Genomic DNA, 17,929 nt, shown 5'->3' with positions numbered 1-17,929 from the left:
CGCGGAACATTGCGTGAGCAGTCCACAGCCGAAGTTGTTATGTAGTTGTTGTTTGCGGCAGCCATTTTTCAGCTCCTTCCTTCTTCGGTCTCTCGCTCCGACCAGAGATCCTTCTCCACGGGCCGGGTGCTGATGAGAGTGTCCCGGTCCGGTGAATCCAGAGAGGGCAGCGAGAGATCCATGTGAAATACTCACGAAGGGAAGGACGAGTGCGAGGGTGGGACCCAGGGTATCGATTCAGTGCGGAATTATCATGTTTGAGGGCGAGGAATTCCAGGGCAACAAATATGGATGGAATCTCCACCTCGGTCGTCGGGACTCCCGCCTTCTTTTGGACCGGCATCGGTCTGACGTGGCAAGTTCAATTGTTGAAAGCGCATCTTTGGAGTATTTCTTTTCCTTTTTTCTTTTTCCTTCTCTGTTTTTCTTTTTTCTTTTTCTTTTTCTCGTCCCTGTTCTCTTTATCATGTTGTTTGTGCAACATGTCGCTTGATTCTACTTTATTTTTACATCATCATAAATAAGGTGGCTCACTAAAATGTCTTTTGCTTTTATGATGTTTTTTCAGTTTTTTTGCTTAGTTTTTGATGATATGATTGATACCAGCACACTTATAAATTAATAAATAAATATTTTGGCTTACAACCATGGACTTAAATTCTTGTTCTAATGTTTTGAGATTTATAATAAAACAAATAAAAAGTATAATTTTTTGATTTAATTGAAAACATGTATCTTGGTTATATAAATAGATAAGGTAACATTTAAATTGTGGTACATATTGATGCTTCAACTTATGTGGTTATATCAAATATGTTTTTTGTGATATGTCATGTGATATGGCATCAAGTGCCAAATTTCATCAAATGTATGTAGTTTAGTTTGGTTAGTGGTTTTTCATCTATTGATGGTTTTTTTGTTAATTGACTTTGTTCATATCAACTAAGGTTTGAATACATAAGTTGAAAAAAATCCTTGATTTGACATTCTTATCAAGTCAAATCTTGTAAGTAATTTTGAGAATAAGAGTACTTGTTGTAAGAGTTTACTTCACTATGATAATTTATTCATTTTAGTAAAGCTTTAGGATTTTTCTTATTTTCACTTGTACTCTTGGATTCTCTTTTTATGGTATGAGAAATAGCTTGACTTAGTTTGGTATAGATTTCTAATCATTTACTTGTCAAGAATTATTTTTATTATTATTTTTTTTTTTTATATAATTTGTGGTATAACAAGTAGATAAAAAATAATAATAATAAAATAAATAAAAATCTAATTTTTGATTTTAGACACTATTATATTGAGCACCAAAATCAATTGAATTATATTGTTATACTATGGTAGTATTAGTACAATAGTATTAAGTGCTGGATATGATTTCATTGTGGGTACTTTGCAATATGTGGTATTGGAGTTGCATATTAGAATTGGCTAATGTAAATTGTGGTATTGTGTTAGGTGCTTGAATATAAATGAGTTGGTATGTATTATTTTTAGAACACTATATTGCAATATTGTATTGAGGTGGTATTAGACATTGTGATGCAATATGGAGGAAGTGAAGCACAAGGTGGTGATACAAGACAATCTTAATAGGTCACAATTAGAGAGTGCAAAATTGTGAGGTGAGGTTGAACTATAGACGTGTGGCAATGGATTATTAGCTTGGCTTGCAAGGCAGCATTAGAAGATTGTGGTAGGATACTTAGTTATGGAAGTGAAGATGCCAGAGCATGAATCACAAGAGTTATACAATGCACAAGAATTTTGATACAAAGTAGTATAATGCGCTATTACACACTAAATTATGTGAGCCACGAATTGGATCTATAGCGACTAGCAACAATACATGGCATTTTCTTGTAACTCAAGGCATCAATCCAAGGTCTTAAGTAAGTCATAGTAACAAGACCTCATGGTAACCAAGTTGTAAGATTATAAGACTTTATGGTCATAAAAATCATAATGATAAGGCACCACAGTCAAAAGCTCATTTATAGTAATATAAAAATGGTCTACAAGTTTCTATGGTTATTAATCTATTATTTAATCATAAGATATGAAAATATATATATATATATATATATATATATATAGAACTTTTAAGTGTCAAGTTTGGAAGTTTACTCCAAGTACATATGGAGTCTAAATTTGATTATTTTTTAGTCAATTTTATATGAAAGAAACCTAAAGAGACCATCAACATACTGAATTTTGGAAGTAGAGATCATTTGGAATATTGAAGTGGCATTTACTAAATGCCAATTGTTTCTTAAGTAAATTTTTGATTTTTTCTCACTTCTCCACATTTCATTCTATTATAATTATCTTTTATTATCACATGTTTTGTAATTTGTGATCACCAATTGTAAATGGGTACTAATTTTCTTAGTTCACTTTTGATTTTTGCTTATGTCTTGTTGAGAATGAGGATTTTGTGTGGATTTTTTTATTTTATTTTTGGTACCTTTTTTTAGTTGTAAGTATTATCCTCAGAGGTTTTTCCATAGTTACCTCATTTTGTATTTATACTAATTTGTATAGATAGGTATATTGTAAGAATGAACTCAAATTTATCACCAATAAGATCCTTTTATTTGTGGGTGTATTGGATATGTAGTGATTTAGATGTCATTGTTGATGAATTACAAAACTTAGTAGTATTTGTAAGTATAATTTGTCCTTTCAGGCTTTAGATAGTTGTAGGTACTCAAATAGTCCATTTTATAATGTTATTAAGAGTTGATATAATCCATCTCCTTCATCTAATTACTTGCATAGTGATCACATTAAGGACTTTAAGCCAAGGATGGATATTAACAAGACTTTTTAGCATGTTTCAATATTGGATACCACTCAAAGGCTTTGGGTCCCAAAGATAGATATATTCTACAAGATGGAAGATAATCCTTGAAATATGGTGAGGGATAGATTTTGAGAAAGAGTTGGGGGGCATTTCTTTGTCAAATTGGAGATTTAGGTTTCAAACATGGATGAAGGAGAAGCATCAAAGGTCTCTTACTTTCAATGAGTGGTATGCATTTGAATTCTTACTACAACACTTGAAGCACAAGATACTTCAAAGCTATAAAAAAAATGGAGTGAAGAATATTCACTTAAATTATATAAAGTAAAGCATTATTGAGTGATACATATAGAACTTATTTTAGCTCTGAAGGAGGGTGCTATCTTAAGTTTAATGCCTATAGTAAAGAAAGAAGATCTAATCCAAGGAAAAGTTGATATATCTTTAGAAGATATCAAAAGAAAAGGAACATCTACTTTCTTAATTTGTACTCCAACTACTTTGTCTTGTATGGCTCAAGCAATGAAGACAACTTTATCTACGATGAAAGAGCCATCAGCATTTGAATATCTCCAAATATTTATTAAACAATTAAAGTATAAATATAGAAATTTAAGGCATAATCAAATGCAATGCATTCAAGACTTTTATTGTAAAAAGAAGATATTCCATACATCATATATACTTATTCAGTTTGATTTGCAATAGAATTAAGGGTTGGATTTGTTGAGAGCCAACTTATTAAGATTTTCTTGTTTAAAATTGACAAAGGATTCTTTGATTTAGCCACACCAAGAATTATTTTCAACTATAATAATATGGCAACATTGACAAAAACATTTATTGAAGTTAAGAAATATAATAAGATACTTTATCAATATGGTGCTATTGACATAGTAGCTTGGATGATAGATGTATGTAAGCCTAAAAAGGTTGCAACTGCTACAAGTAGTTTGGTAGAAATTCAATTTTAAAAGACTATACATTGTTAGAAGTGAGGTGAATTTAGTCACATAAAGCATGATTTCAATTGTTCCAAGAAGAAAAAAAACTTTATATATGAAGAGGTCTAAGCCAAAAGCTAAAATAGCTAAAATAAGAAATAAATCTAAGAAGAAGTAATTGAAGTATACTCATTGTGGTAAACTTAATTACAATGAAGATAATTGCTCCATATTACATCTATATAAATAATAGGCTTTAAATAAAGAAAAGACATTAGAAGCTAAAATTGTTGAGCTAGAGAAGAGATTCAATAGTATGGCCTCATTAGACAAAGTCACCGGATCTCATGTAACTTTTAGAAGTGAAACAAGTTCTTTTTTTTGAAAAATATATGTTTGATGTATCCAAACAAATGATGGTTGTAGTTACTATAAATATAAAAAAATATTTAAAAATATGGCATCTACAATAAGTGAATTATTATAACCTTTGTTTGGCTATTGAAGCAATTGTAGAGATTTTAATATTTATATGCAATTTCTTTTATCATTTGGCCTTGCAAATATTAATTTTATAGCAAAACCTTCTATTTCAACTTCAATATAAGATGAAGATAATAGTATTAAAAACTCAATACATACTTTGGCTTATAAAATATTAAATATGCCTATATTTTTAAGTGTTGTCTTCTTGACTTCAAAATTTAAACCAACAGAGATCTTTCAATTGGTTGATATAATGTTGGAAGGCAAAGTGCTTATGCCATCATTACAAATGGCTCAAGTAATAACAAAGCCTACAACATATGTGGATTTAATTAAGTTACAAGTAAAAATTACAATTGAGACTATTGAAATATTTGATGAAGGTCATTTGAAGGCTACAAACATAAATCCTTCCAATGAAGTGTCATTGCCTATAAAGATAGCATTTTTATTTGATGTTGTAGCTGAATCTACTTAAAAATATCAAAATTTGCATCCAAAAGTTGTATGATTAATTAATAAAAATAATATGTTTATAGATAGCAATACTAGTGGCAATACTACCATACTATATCTTTGTATGTTACTAGATTTTGAGGCTCATCCAATTATGATTGATAAGTAGCTTACTCAAGAATTAAGTCTCAATCCTACATACTTAGAACCTTGACTTTTTACCATTATCATTTCAATAGGAGGCACAAAGCAAGCTAATAGCTATATGAAACAAGCTTTATAATTAATATTTTGCATTAGATTTGGTATACTTTATTTATACTTGTCTCTAAAGTATTTAGTAATTAATGCCACTAATTATGATATTTTAGTGGATTAATAAATCTTTTATCCATTTAGATTTAGTTTAAATAATTGGATTAAAGAAGCATAGATTTAATTGAGATGGTCTATTGATGATAGAAGGAAAGAATTCATTCTAGTTACATTTGCAACAACTACTATAATTATGTCAGCAAAAATCTTATTTGATTATAATGCATTGGTATTTTATTTATTTTATAAAATAATTCTATTAAAAGAAAAATTAACATATCTCATTCTATAGGACCAATTAATCTATCATGTTTAAAAGTTCATGTAAAATACTAGAAGGATCCATCTCTTCCTTAAAAAACATGTACAAAATATTTTTGCTAATGTGAAGAAATTTTATTTTATTAGATATATTGAAGCTACTAAAAACTTCTTTCTTTTCTATATTTACTCAAATTATTCATTGGCATCCATCAAATAAGGGTATTATCCTTGTGAAACTCTTTGCAAGCATAGATATAAATTTGGCAGCAGCATTAAAGGTTCTGCTTATTATTTGATAATACATTCATATAATTATTAAAATTATAGTTAATTTAGCAATCCAACTTCATTTCTAAAGATTATTCATTATGTATTCTAAATGATTATAATCTCATGCTACTCTTGATTATTTTAGTCACTTTTTTTTTAATGTTACCTTCATTAGTCATGAAGATTTGAGGAGATTATGCAACATAGACTTATTCATTGCTAGATGGCCTTGTGAAGGTCATTCAAGTATTGAGGCACATCAAAGATTAGATGATTCTCAATCCAATTTATTTATAGGTTTGATATAACTTATATAATGGTAGTTTATGCATCAAACTACACTACTTGGATATATTTTTGAAAATGTACCATTATTGAGTGATATTCAAATACAAGTATTGGAGTCTTCTCAATACATTAACCAACTCCTTGGTCTTCTAACCTTTGTAGATATTGTGGCTTTGGACTTTTATACGCATCAATCTTATTTTATTTAGACCAACTTGGTATTATTTCATATGCTTATAAAAGTACTTTTTAGAATTAAACAACTTCTTCGATTTCATATTGATGATATTTTAGATGATAATCAAATTTTTTTGGTTGTCATTAAGATTAATGAATTCCTTCTTGCCTTGGTTAATAAGATGGATACATTGCCTTATGGCATATTTTTTTATATTTTTAATATTTTTAATATTATTTATATTTTGAGCATGTAGATTTAGTATGGTTTGAAATATCAATTTACAAACCCATGAAGAATCTAATGGAAATAAAAGAAATTGTGCCATAGGCTTTTGATCTGGTACCACAATTGCTTATGATCTCATTGAAAGATAACGTTGTTTTTTTTGAAACTAGGCTATGGACTTCAATACTTTAATATAAATTTTTGGTATATATCTAATTCTTCAAAAGTATTTTTATAACCATTTTAGTACTTTGAGGTCACAAAAAAATAGTCAAAGAACAATTGATCATGAATTTATTAAGACTGAAGAATTTGAGTGATTTTTTTGCTTATAAAGGGATGCAATTGATGAGCTACAAGCTCAATGTGTCTTTGCAATTTTAGCTAAAAATTTACAAAAGATAAATGCTCAAAAGATTTTCTCATGAGATTTGTTTTTAGAAGATATTCTATGTTCTATCAACATTTCTAATCCACACAAATATTGTGGTAATGAAGCTCGTCATTTGATTAAAAGTGAGGATCTTGAAGATATAGGAGTTGTTTCTTCAATAGATTAGTAGTTAAAAGCCTTGCCGGCATGTAGTAGTGCTCTATTGGTAAAGAAAGAAACTACAAAGTTTGATGATTGGCTATTGGAATTAGGGCTTATTAATATTGAAGCACAAAAAATATGAGCTTTTATCTACTCATATCGCAATTGTTTTGCCTTTAGTCTTAAGAATTTTGAAGGTTATAAAGGCAAATCTATTTACATCCAATTGAAAGATGATTATCCAATCTTCCAACCACCTTATAAGTTTAGTACCTCAGAATAAATTGATATCTAAGCTTGTTACTAAGAGTTATTAGCTACAAGCTTGATTGAACTTTTTAATGGCTAGTATACTTGTGCCACAATTATGCCTTTGAAGAAAGATGTTTTTGGCAATTAGATAGAAAAGTAGATGTATAGAGATTATTATCTAGTTAATTGTAAGACTAAGTTTGATTGGTATCCAATGCAAATGCAAAAAAAATTATTTAACGAAAAAAATTCTTTCAAGTATTCAACACTTTTTATTTAAGATTTGGTTATCACCAATTATCATTACTTGTTGGTGATTGGGTAAAGATAGCATTTTAGAAAGTTGATCAAAATGACAAAGATAATATCTATGATTGAAAGCTTCTTCTATTTGATCTTTAAAATGTATCAGTTGAATTTCAGCAAGTAAAGGATTAAGTTTTATCTAGCTTGTTATTTATTAGATACTACACCAATGATATTATCATTTTTAATAGCACTCTACTAGATCATGTGAGGTATTTACAAGTAGTGTTTGAGTGATTATAACAATGGAGATTATACTTGCATTATAAAAAGTATAAAATCTTATATAAACGGTTATCATACTTAGGTTCTTATAATTATCCTAGGAGGTCTTGGCATATAATAAGCAAAAATAAATGCCTTGCAAAAAATCTCGATACCAAATGATGTTTCACAACTTCAAGATTTTTTAGAGTTGACAAACTAGATTCAAAGATTTATTAAAAACTTTAGCATCATCACTAAGCCTTTAACTATTTTCATGGATAAAGATCAATCATGGACTTGGAAATGTAAGCAACAACATACATTTGACACATTGAAACAAAAATTGGATTCAATTCCAATGCTTTGATTTCTAGATGCCAATAGATCTTTTTAATTATATATGGATTGGAGTGTAGTAAGATTAGAAGTAGTCTTGATATAGAAGGATGATATAAGATAGAAATATATTATTGTATTTGCTTCTAAAAGTAATAACAATACAAACTCAAATTACCAATCTTGTGAAGGAGAAGTATGTTTGTCGTTTTACTTATTCTATAATTTCTTTCAGAATAAACATGTATAAGAGAATTCAAATACAGGGAAAGACTAAGTGCATGAGTTTTGCTTGTTAGGATCACACAATTAACTGTATTCCAAATCACTAAAAAACACTATGATGTTTTCTCCCATTAACAAAACTCCTTCATCAACTAATAACAATAGAGTGTAACCCTACACTCTCAAAAGACCGCTCAAAATACAATAATTTCCATCCAACACCATGAATAACAGATTTCACTCCAACCAATCTGAATTCATATAATTTTCGTAATCACAGATTTTTTTTGTCCAAAACACACACAGCTCTCAATAAACAACAATCGTAATTCTCCAATAACTCCTCATATAATTCAATCACTCAGTGCTCCAATTACATAATCAATAATTCATAAATCAATCTCTGATTTATTCCACAAATTCTCTTCTCAGTATTCAAAAACCATCCATTACTTTTCAACAACAAAAAAAACAAGGAAACAAAGAAACAAAGAGATAAAATTAGTTACTAAATGATAAGTTTTTATTGGAAGTATAATTTGTTATTTCATATGTGGCTTCATGGAATTAGGCATAAAATTCTAAGGCTAGATCAAAGAGCTTCCATAATACGCTAAGTACATGAAGAATTTGGATATTTTGAAGTGTATATGATATATTTTATGTTACATAATTAATATTGGTAGAATGGTATAGATCAATAAGTAGTAACACATATTTTTTGGTATGAAGTATGTGATCAAGTTAGATCAAGCTTTAAATAAGCCATGCCTATGGGTATTGAAAACTTATTTATTGCTTAGTATTGCAATACTTTATAACATGCTCACATTTGTAGTCGAGCTTATTAAATTTAATTACAAAGATTCTTCAAAAGAGATTATGTGTATTTGTAATCTAAAATTCTTATAATACTTGATATTAAGATAAGGCATACAATTCTATGTATAAAGAATATGTTGCCTAGTGGTATTTTATTGTTCGAAGCCAAGAATGAACAAGAGTGTAGGATGCATTCAAAGAATTGTGATCCTTGTCATCTTCCTATTGATGACTCTATACATCTTAAATTGGCAATTTTGCCAATTGGTCTTCATTTTTTTGTTTGTGGTAAGAAGAAATAGGCTACTACCATGCTTTTATATAATCAATGCCAACGTGGATAGCATATGGCATGTTTGACACCACCTGTTTCAACTCTCCCTTTAAGAAATTGAATTTGTCCTTATTGTAAGAAATCTTTTAGTCATGTCTCATCTCTTGATAAGAATTGAAGATTTCTTCTATTTTTTTTGGGACACACTTTGATAATCTACCTACTACAATACTAGTTTAGAAGAATACAATTCAGCAATAACATCATTGTGGCATTTTATCTTCTACAATGTGTATTTTGAAGTCTTAGTTGTTTGAAAGGACTCCTAATCAACTGGAAGAAGGGGCACTTGAGAATATATTGGGTGTTTATTTGTATTTGGTTTAAATTACATACTTTGTGATTGATTTGTACTACTCAATGTGTTATGTGTAATGATTTTTGTTTACACAACAAATGTCACATAATATGGCATTGGATACCAAATCGCATCAAATATATGTAGTTTAATTTAATTAGTAGTTTTTCATCTATTGATAGTTTTTTTTTTAATTGACTTTGTTCATATTAACTAGGGTTTGAATATTTAAGTAGAAAAAAATTGTTGACTTGACATTCTTGTCAAGTCAAGTCTTATGAGTGATTTTGAAAATGAGAGAACTTGTTGTAAGGGTTTGCTTGGCTATGGTGATTTAGCCATTTTAGTAAAACTTTAGGATTTTTCTTATTTTCACACTTGGACTCTTAGATTTCCCTTTTGTGGTGTAAGAGATAGCTTGACTTAGTTTGATGTAGATTTTTAATCTTTTCTAAAGAGTGTATTGGGTATGCATTTGTATTTGGGTTAAATTATGTACTTTGTAATTGATTTGTAGCAGTCAATGTGTTGTATGTAATGATCTTTGTTTACACAACAAATAAGATACTGTACATAATATTAAAATAATGATAACAAAAATACCAACAACAACAATATAATGTGTTGAATACAATATTTATTTACTTATCCTTAATGTGCATTTGAAGTTTTGCAAATGAAAATTTCAAGATGCTACACAAATTAAACTTTAAAGTATATTTTTCTTCATCTACAACCCAGTTGTATAATTCAATGAAGAAGCCATTAAATTAAATGGTTTTGAACTAATTGTTTATATCATATATCTTTATAAGTTTATGCCATAGTATTGTTACTATCATGCATACTTGACAAAATCACTTTGACACCTTAAACTGGTTTTTACTCTTGTCTTTTCTTCTTTGTTGTTATAATTTGTTTTGACAAGATCTTCTTCAGTAATAAGTTCATAATTGCAACTAATAATGTTTGTTTTTGTTTTTGTTTTTTTTAACAACTACAACTTAGTGCAAATAAATGCCATAGAACAATGAATCTTCTATTAAGCCTACACACAAAGTTTACAATAAGAAACAGTTGTGTTTCTTATTGTAAACTTTATATTCGTTGGCTAAAATTGTTGATTACATTTGCCATATGAAACATGCTTTTGTTTTTGTTTTTGTTTTTTCAATTTTTTTTTTTTTTTTTTTTTTTTTTTTTTGTGCTTGTAAATTCACACATTAAATATTTTCTTTTGAGAAACTCTTTGTATGTTTGCTACTGTTTGCAGTGTCATTACTTTTCTTTTCATTTCTGTCCTTTCCTTCTGGTTGGTTGTCTGTCTGGCTGTCTGTCTGTTTGTTTTGTTATTGTTAAAACTTTGCAACCCAATAATTTGTTGCACAGCTCTGTCTATAATCTTTTGTAACTCACCTATGATTTTGTATACCTTTGAGGATCATTCAGATTGGGTCCCATCATACTTTGTAAACATGTTGATCAACATTCTTATAAATACTATTTTAAAACAACAAGACAATTTAACTGCAATTTGCAGTAGGTCTACTTCATCATAATATGAATGAATTCTATGCACTTTATCAGCTTTATAAGAGCCTTTTTGCATGGAAGTTAAACAAAATAGATATGAACAACCAGCTGTGAGAACTCAATCCTTACAATTGCAGGTACAAGTTTTGAGCGTAATTTTTCATTTTGAAAGCATTTTCATTTATATGTTAAAGTAAGATTTAAGATAATTTTTTTATTTGTAAAAAACAACTACAATGTTGCATTTTAAGCCTTACTTTGAAGGTATCATCACAACCCAACACTTTTTTTTTTAGCAACAAAAACCTTGAGAGATTCTCCAACACAAAAAGAATGTGTAGGGTGGATAAAATACACGTAAAAACCAAATCTTTATCTTCCCCTACCTGAGGCCGTGTCAACCCGCTGTTTAATTCTTCATTGACAATCTTTGATTTCATTTTTATTTCTTTACAGATGCTGTGCTGCAGCTCAGTAAAATTATTATTAATTAACATAATATTTTTATCAGAATAAATTTTAAGTATATGGTAGAATCAATTTTCTTTGATTATAAATCTGTATATATATATATATATATATATGTGAACCAATTCGAAATGATTTAGAAAATTTATGTACGTTTTTTTAACTTAACAGTCGTATTTAAATATATGTATTTAAACACATGATAAATAAAACGTCAAAATATTATATTTATATTATTTGAAGCATTTTTTAAGGGTTCAGAAATTCACATCCGAAAATCCACTAAATCCAAGAAGAAGGGGATGAAAAACGTTCCAGGGGAAAGGCAACGAATGACACATTTTCATTCAAAATCAAGCGTTCAGGAGACCTCAACGAGCCAGTGAATTCTATTGGGTAGGGGAAAAAGGCGGGAGCTGCGTCATGTGGCTAGTGGTGACATGGCAGCCAGCGTGTGGAATAAAGCAGCCACGCACGCGCGGCACCGCTGAGGGCGCACCTCTCTCACGCAATGCTGCGTCGGTAGCTGCTCTCAATGCCGCCGACACTGTTCCCTAAACCTGGACAACTCGGGGGACTTGCCCCTGGCCGTTTCGATAGGACTCGATCGAGGGTATAAATACGTCCAGGGCATTGGTCGAGCGATGTGGCATTGCGCCGGAGATCGGGGGGTGAGTCGCAGCATTCGCGGACTCGCTCTGTTTGGGGTGGGTGAAGTTTGTGCCCATTTGGTGGAGCTTGTATTGTTCCATTTGTTGTGGGTTTCGGTTTGGACTTGTATTTGGAGGAGTTTGGAGGAGGATTTCGGAAGAAGAAGAAGAAGAAAGCGTGGGTGGGTTCGTGTGAGGGATTGTGTATTGACTTGTTGCGCGATGTATGTTGAGAGAGAGCTTAGTCTGTTGAAGATTTGAGTTTCTTCTTAGCTGTGGGCAGATTCCTGATTCGCATTTATTGCGAGTTGTGTGTTTATGGGAGCAGGGTTTGGAAGTGATTTGGAGTTTTCATTTTGTTTGTCAGGTCTTTCGTGTGAGGTTTGAGTGGAGGTGCGGTGGTGGATTTGTCTAGGGTTAACTTGCAATATAATGTCATGCAGAATTTTTGAAGGCTTTGTGTAAATTTAGCGTCCAGGCAGGAGTAGTGGAGATGGCCGGGGTCGTAAGGGATGCGAGTGCCAAGGAGGACTTGGACAATGCAGTGACGAAACAAGGTGGTTTGGTGGTAGTGCACTTCTGGGCTTCCTGGTGCGAGCCGTCTAAGGCTATGGAACCCGTCTTCGCACAACTCGCCGCCGAAACACCTCAAGCTCAGTTTTTCCGAGTATGTGTGTCTATCGCTTATCCTTCCCTGCAATACTTCTATCGCTTCTGGAACAGTAGTAAATTTAGCCAGTGAAGAAATCTGCTGGTAGTGCCTGTTCTTTGGTGGGGAGCGATGAAAACTGAATTGGTGCATAGCTACGATAAGCGCCTTTGCTTTAATTTGAACGAGGGTGGCAGGGTACATTCTAGATAACGATTTGGCTGTGTCCACTGTCCAAGCAGGTTGAGGCCGAGGAACAGTCCGACATATCTGAGGCGTACGACGTTACTGCAGTGCCGCTGTTTATTTGGATTAAGGTATTCCAGCATGTTGGCTTTCGAATAATCTGAAAGCTTTCCCTGTTCCGCCACTTCGAGTCCATAGATGCCAATTACCGTGCATCTTCCTCGTCGTGATTCTTACAATCCTGCGAATGATCTTGTGTGTAATCAGGAAGGAGTGGTAGTTGACAAGATGCAAGGTGCAAATGCCCCTGAGCTGGCCAACAAAGTGGCTAAGTGGGTAAATGATGCTGGTCCGCTCACTGGGTTGAAGACAGAGACGCCCTCCAATGGTGTTGCTGCAGCAGCCACCACTGCCCCAACTCAAGGTGCAGCTACTGCAAGCCTTTCCGAAGCTGAGAAAGGGAAACTTCATGAACTTGTGAATTCGAATAAAATAATGCTTTTTATGAAAGGATCACCAGAGGAACCCCGCTGCGGTTTCAGCCGCAAGGTGGTCAATGTATTGAAAGACCAGGATGTGGAGTTCGGCAGCTTTGACATCTTAAGCGATGAGGCGGTGAGGCAGGGTATGAAAACATACGCTAATTGGCCCACATTTCCCCAGCTCTACGTCGACGGAGAGCTTCTGGGAGGATGTGATATTATTCTAGAGATGAATGAGAATGGCGAGCTCAAGCAGGTCAGTGGTGTTCATTTCTACTCATGCTACGAACATGTGCTATTGGTCGCTTTCATATTGTTATGTTTCATCTTCAATGATAGTCTCTGTAGTTTTTATTTTTATTTTTATTTACCAGTAATCCTCGTGGCTCTCCGTAAAGCCAAATTCGGGTTCGAGTCAGCCGGTGAGCTGTGTGAGTGATTAAGCCGTTTTGTGTACAGGGATACTTTGAGTATAGACGTGTGATCTGCTGTCCTGACACACTGAGTTGTCTCTTTGCTAGGTTTTTGCTGAGAAGGGACTATTACCTAAGGAAAGTTTAGAGTCTCGACTGGAGAATGTCATCAACCAATCCACCACTATGCTGTTCATGAAAGGAACCCCTGATGCGCCTCGTTGCGGCTTCAGCAAAAAAGTTGTCAACGCATTGAACGAAGAAGGAATTGAATTTGGCAGCTTCGATATCTTGGAGGATGAAGAGGTTCGTCAGGGGCTTAAGACGTACTCAAATTGGCCCACGTATCCACAGCTGTATTACAAGGGCGAACTTCTCGGTGGCTGCGACATTGTTTTGGAAATGAAAGCCAATGGAGAGTTGAAGTCAGCTCTCACCGAGTAAAATTCATTTAAAATTTGCTTGGTAATTGCACACCATTCTTCATTCAATGGAGTCAATTCACGCCCGTTGGCATAGAGGTGTAGTTCTTGCTATTCTGAGCTGAATGGTAGAAGAATGTTAAGATCATAGAGGTACCGAGCACCTGAGGATGTGCGACTTATACTTTATGATGACTTGTAATCCAAGTACCCTTTAATAAAAAGAAATGTTTATATTCTGATGTATAAATCATGAAGAACTGCTTATATGGAGTTTGGCCTTTAGTGAGCTCTGAAAGCGTGCGGAATTCTAGGTTAAGCAGTATTATAGAATTGATAATCTATCACTAAATATCTCGTGCAGGTAGTTATTATGTGGGATGTCGTCTTCAGATTTGCCGAACACCATGTTATCTGTGCAGACTGCAAGTGTGACCCCGCTTCATGTACACATCCATGCCTTTCTATCATAAAGTAATCAGCTGGGTTATTGTCAATGCTTACAATAAGGTTCAGTGAGGCCAGCGTATCTTGGCATGCTTCTTTTTTGATCCTGGATTGCCTTCAACAGTACCAATTGACATTTATTAAGTGTTTAACCAGCAGTCTATTTTTGCTGTACGCTGTACAGTTGGTAGTGTCGTAACAGAAAGCAGACTTACAAGAAACAAGCAAGATTCAAAACGTTCTTTGACGTCCAAAAAGCCATTTGACAAAGAGACGTTGATGGAATCACAAGGGAGGCATGCATCCTTCGATAAGAGGGTGGGACGTTATGTTTGTCGGAACATGTCTCTATTTTGTCTTGGTTTTTGCATCAAACTAAGAGTACAATAAGGATTGTTCAATGTATTGTAGAAATAAATATAAAGTAACTTAGGATGAACAATAGATAATAGATAGTTCAATAGATATAATAGATATAATAGATAGTAACAATAGATAGTTCTCTTGAACTTTAACAATTTTGTCTTTATGCTATGATTATTTTATTTCTTAATTACATTTGAAAAGTGGGTGTTAATTTTCTAACAATGCAATCTTTTGAGGTCATATGGAGGATCATTGAGTATTATATAGTGAGCTAACTATTAAGAATTGTGAATCTCACTCCCAATTTTGGTGGTAGGCAACTAAAATAGACGGTAGGTGTTGTGTTAATATGCATAATGTTGTAGAGAGTCTTAAGAGCTAATAATCATTTTTGGTAAGAGCTAATGGCCTCAATATTATCAAACCATTCTCTCATTTTTTGGAATGTAAGGTAGAGAGAAGTGTTTGCCAAGATTATTCAAGATCAGTCTGTTCCACCACCATTGTGATTGCTATTGGGCTTGATTTCTATTACAAACTCAAGTAAAATTCCTAATAAAATTAGAAAAGATATAGAATGCATTTTTAGTGTGGACCAAGGAATCATAATATCCCAAGTTAGAATGTAAAAATGGAATTAGTCAATATATTATAATATAAGGGACTTGGAAGAATTAGAGATGAAGTATATTAGTTTATGTTGATTGCCTACAAAGAACATTGGAAGACAAGGAATGAAAGACAAAAATAGAAATATCATAGCTTTTATGATTAATCTAAAATTTTTAAAAAAAATGCAAGAAACTTTAAGATAAAATAAATTTATAATAGTAAAAATTTCTTTATTATAAAACATATAAATCAAATTTTTTTAAAAATAATTTATAAAAATAAATAAGATGAAGTCTATTATTTGAATTTATTTATAATAAATACTCATATAGTACAAAGTTTATTATACCTTTTTTTTTATAAAATATAAGTTTTAAAAAAATTAAAAATATAAATTAATAACTAAAGAAAATATTTTAAAATATTAAAATCTTTTTTATACATATTTTTTCTATTTTAATTTTTAGTTAATTATTGATTAATGGAATAGAGAATAATTTTTAAAAAAATTAATAAAAATCTGATAGAATTTTTAAAACTTTAAAAAATATTAATTATTACATGCAACTCCTAAAGTTTTCTAACCTATAATAATCTAAATCTTTCTAAAACTATATATAATATATTATTTTAAATGATCTATTCCAAAATCCTAATTAAATTGAATAAAATTTAATTTTTTTTACCTTGATATGAAGCCTTAGAACTTTATATCTTTGTAATATAAGAAAAATATAATATTCGTAATTATATTATATAATCAAAATAAATAACAAATTTACTTAAACATTATAGAATAAAAATATACATCAGTTATTAAATATTAAAAGCAATTAGAGCATTTAGAAGTCAAAAAGCTATAAATTTATATTCAAAATGGCCATATCAAATTTAAAATAGAATTATTTTATTTTTTCTTTTATTCATATGTATTATATTGTAGGCTCTTTGAAAATCTATTTTGATATAGATTTTATTTTTAATTAATTATTACATGAAAAAAATTGTAAGATTTATGAAAATATATTTTTGAAAAATGGTTAATGTATTTTGTAATAAGTTGTAAATTGGTTTAAATATAGGTTGATCACTTTCTTAAAAGAAATTTTATCGTAAGAAATTTTATATTTTATAATGTTTTTAATTTTTTATCTTCAAATTTATTTTCATATTTTTGATATTTCTTTGGATTCTTTTCAACAACATCTACAATATAATATAATATTGAATAAGAACATGGTGCAACATAAAATGATAAATATTTCTTTTTTTAGCTTATATAAATGTCTTTATTTTAATCTATAAAGGATTGATTTGCTAAAGTAGAAGACATTTTTTTATTATTATTATTTGTTTAAGATGATTCAAGGAGAAATTCAAAACTATAAGATATCAATTTGCATCAAAATATTTTTTTTAACTAATATAAATCTAAATAAATTAGATTGATTAAATATTTTATGATAGTAAATAATATTAAATATTATTTTTAGATAATTGTTAAAGCCACATCCCACATTACCATCTCATGGTTGATTCCATCCATCTCTATCTTTGTTCCTTATTCCATATCTCATGTCTCCAACTTCCAATCCATATGCCTTATTCTCTATCTTCCAAAATTAATCATCACATGGTTTGAAGGGTGTGGCTTTAACAACTCCCTATTTTTATTTAAAATTATTTTATTATCAAGATTTTATAAGTGACATATTTAAAAGATAAATAGTATATATATATATATATATATATATATATGTCAATTATGCTCTAAAATTTTAATACATTTATACTCTTTTATTGAAAATTTCAAACTTTTTGATTCAAACTTATACATGTTAATGTATTGTAGCACATACATAAGATATTATTTATTACAATTGTTGCTAAATACCAATTTAGGATTTATTAGGCTTGTAATCCTAAATTGGTATTTAGCAACAATTGTAATAAATAATATTGTATTTTATATACTTTATAAAAATTTCAGTAGCCATTTTGGTATGCTTTATATTACTAACATGTGTAGATTAGAATAAAACAGTCAATCCACAAACATGACCACCTGCAACTCCCACGTATTGTGGCAATGGAAACGATGTTCTATGCAGCTGTTGGCACTGGACCCTATCTACTGCAGAGTTACTT

The 17,929-nt window shown here is 30.8% G+C and overlaps 1 protein-coding gene across 5 annotated transcripts; it reads left to right on the top strand.

Moving 5' to 3' along the window:
* Positions 1-12,059: 12,059 nt before the first annotated feature.
* Positions 12,060-14,606, top strand: LOC112290955 (monothiol glutaredoxin-S17). Of its 5 annotated transcripts, none has more exons than XM_073538663.2 (5): positions 12,060-12,225; positions 12,648-12,871; positions 13,096-13,170; positions 13,307-13,777; positions 14,043-14,606. In XM_073538663.2, exons 2-5 carry the CDS (start codon positions 12,698-12,700, stop codon positions 14,376-14,378), a joined length of 1,056 nt encoding a protein of 351 aa, XP_073394764.1. In that variant the 5' UTR covers positions 12,060-12,225; positions 12,648-12,697; the 3' UTR covers positions 14,379-14,606. The 5 variants fall into 5 exon arrangements, with proteins under 5 accessions (XP_073394764.1, XP_024393608.1, XP_024393606.2 ...); XM_024537840.3 differs by having other exon boundaries at positions 12,213-12,261; XM_024537838.3 differs by having other exon boundaries at positions 12,213-12,382.
* Positions 14,607-17,929: the final 3,323 nt, after the last annotated feature.

Source organism: Physcomitrium patens, chromosome 14 (assembly GCF_059467195.1).
Source record: "Physcomitrium patens ecotype Gransden chromosome 14, ASM5946719v1, whole genome shotgun sequence".
NCBI lineage: Eukaryota > Viridiplantae > Streptophyta > Bryopsida > Funariales > Funariaceae > Physcomitrium > Physcomitrium patens.
This window is presented reverse-complemented; position numbering and strand designations above follow the sequence as displayed.

Bases quoted from the DNA above. Each gene is read 5' to 3' on its own strand.
- LOC112290955 (XM_073538663.2), top strand. From the start codon at position 12,698: ATGGCCGGGGTCGTAAGGGATGCGAGTGCCAAGGAGGACTTGGACAAT. The intron at 13,171-13,306 runs GTATTCCAGCAT...GTGTGTAATCAG, and splicing joins CGCTGTTTATTTGGATTAAG to GAAGGAGTGGTAGTTGACAA. The intron at 13,778-14,042 runs GTCAGTGGTGTT...TCTCTTTGCTAG, and splicing joins AGAATGGCGAGCTCAAGCAG to GTTTTTGCTGAGAAGGGACT.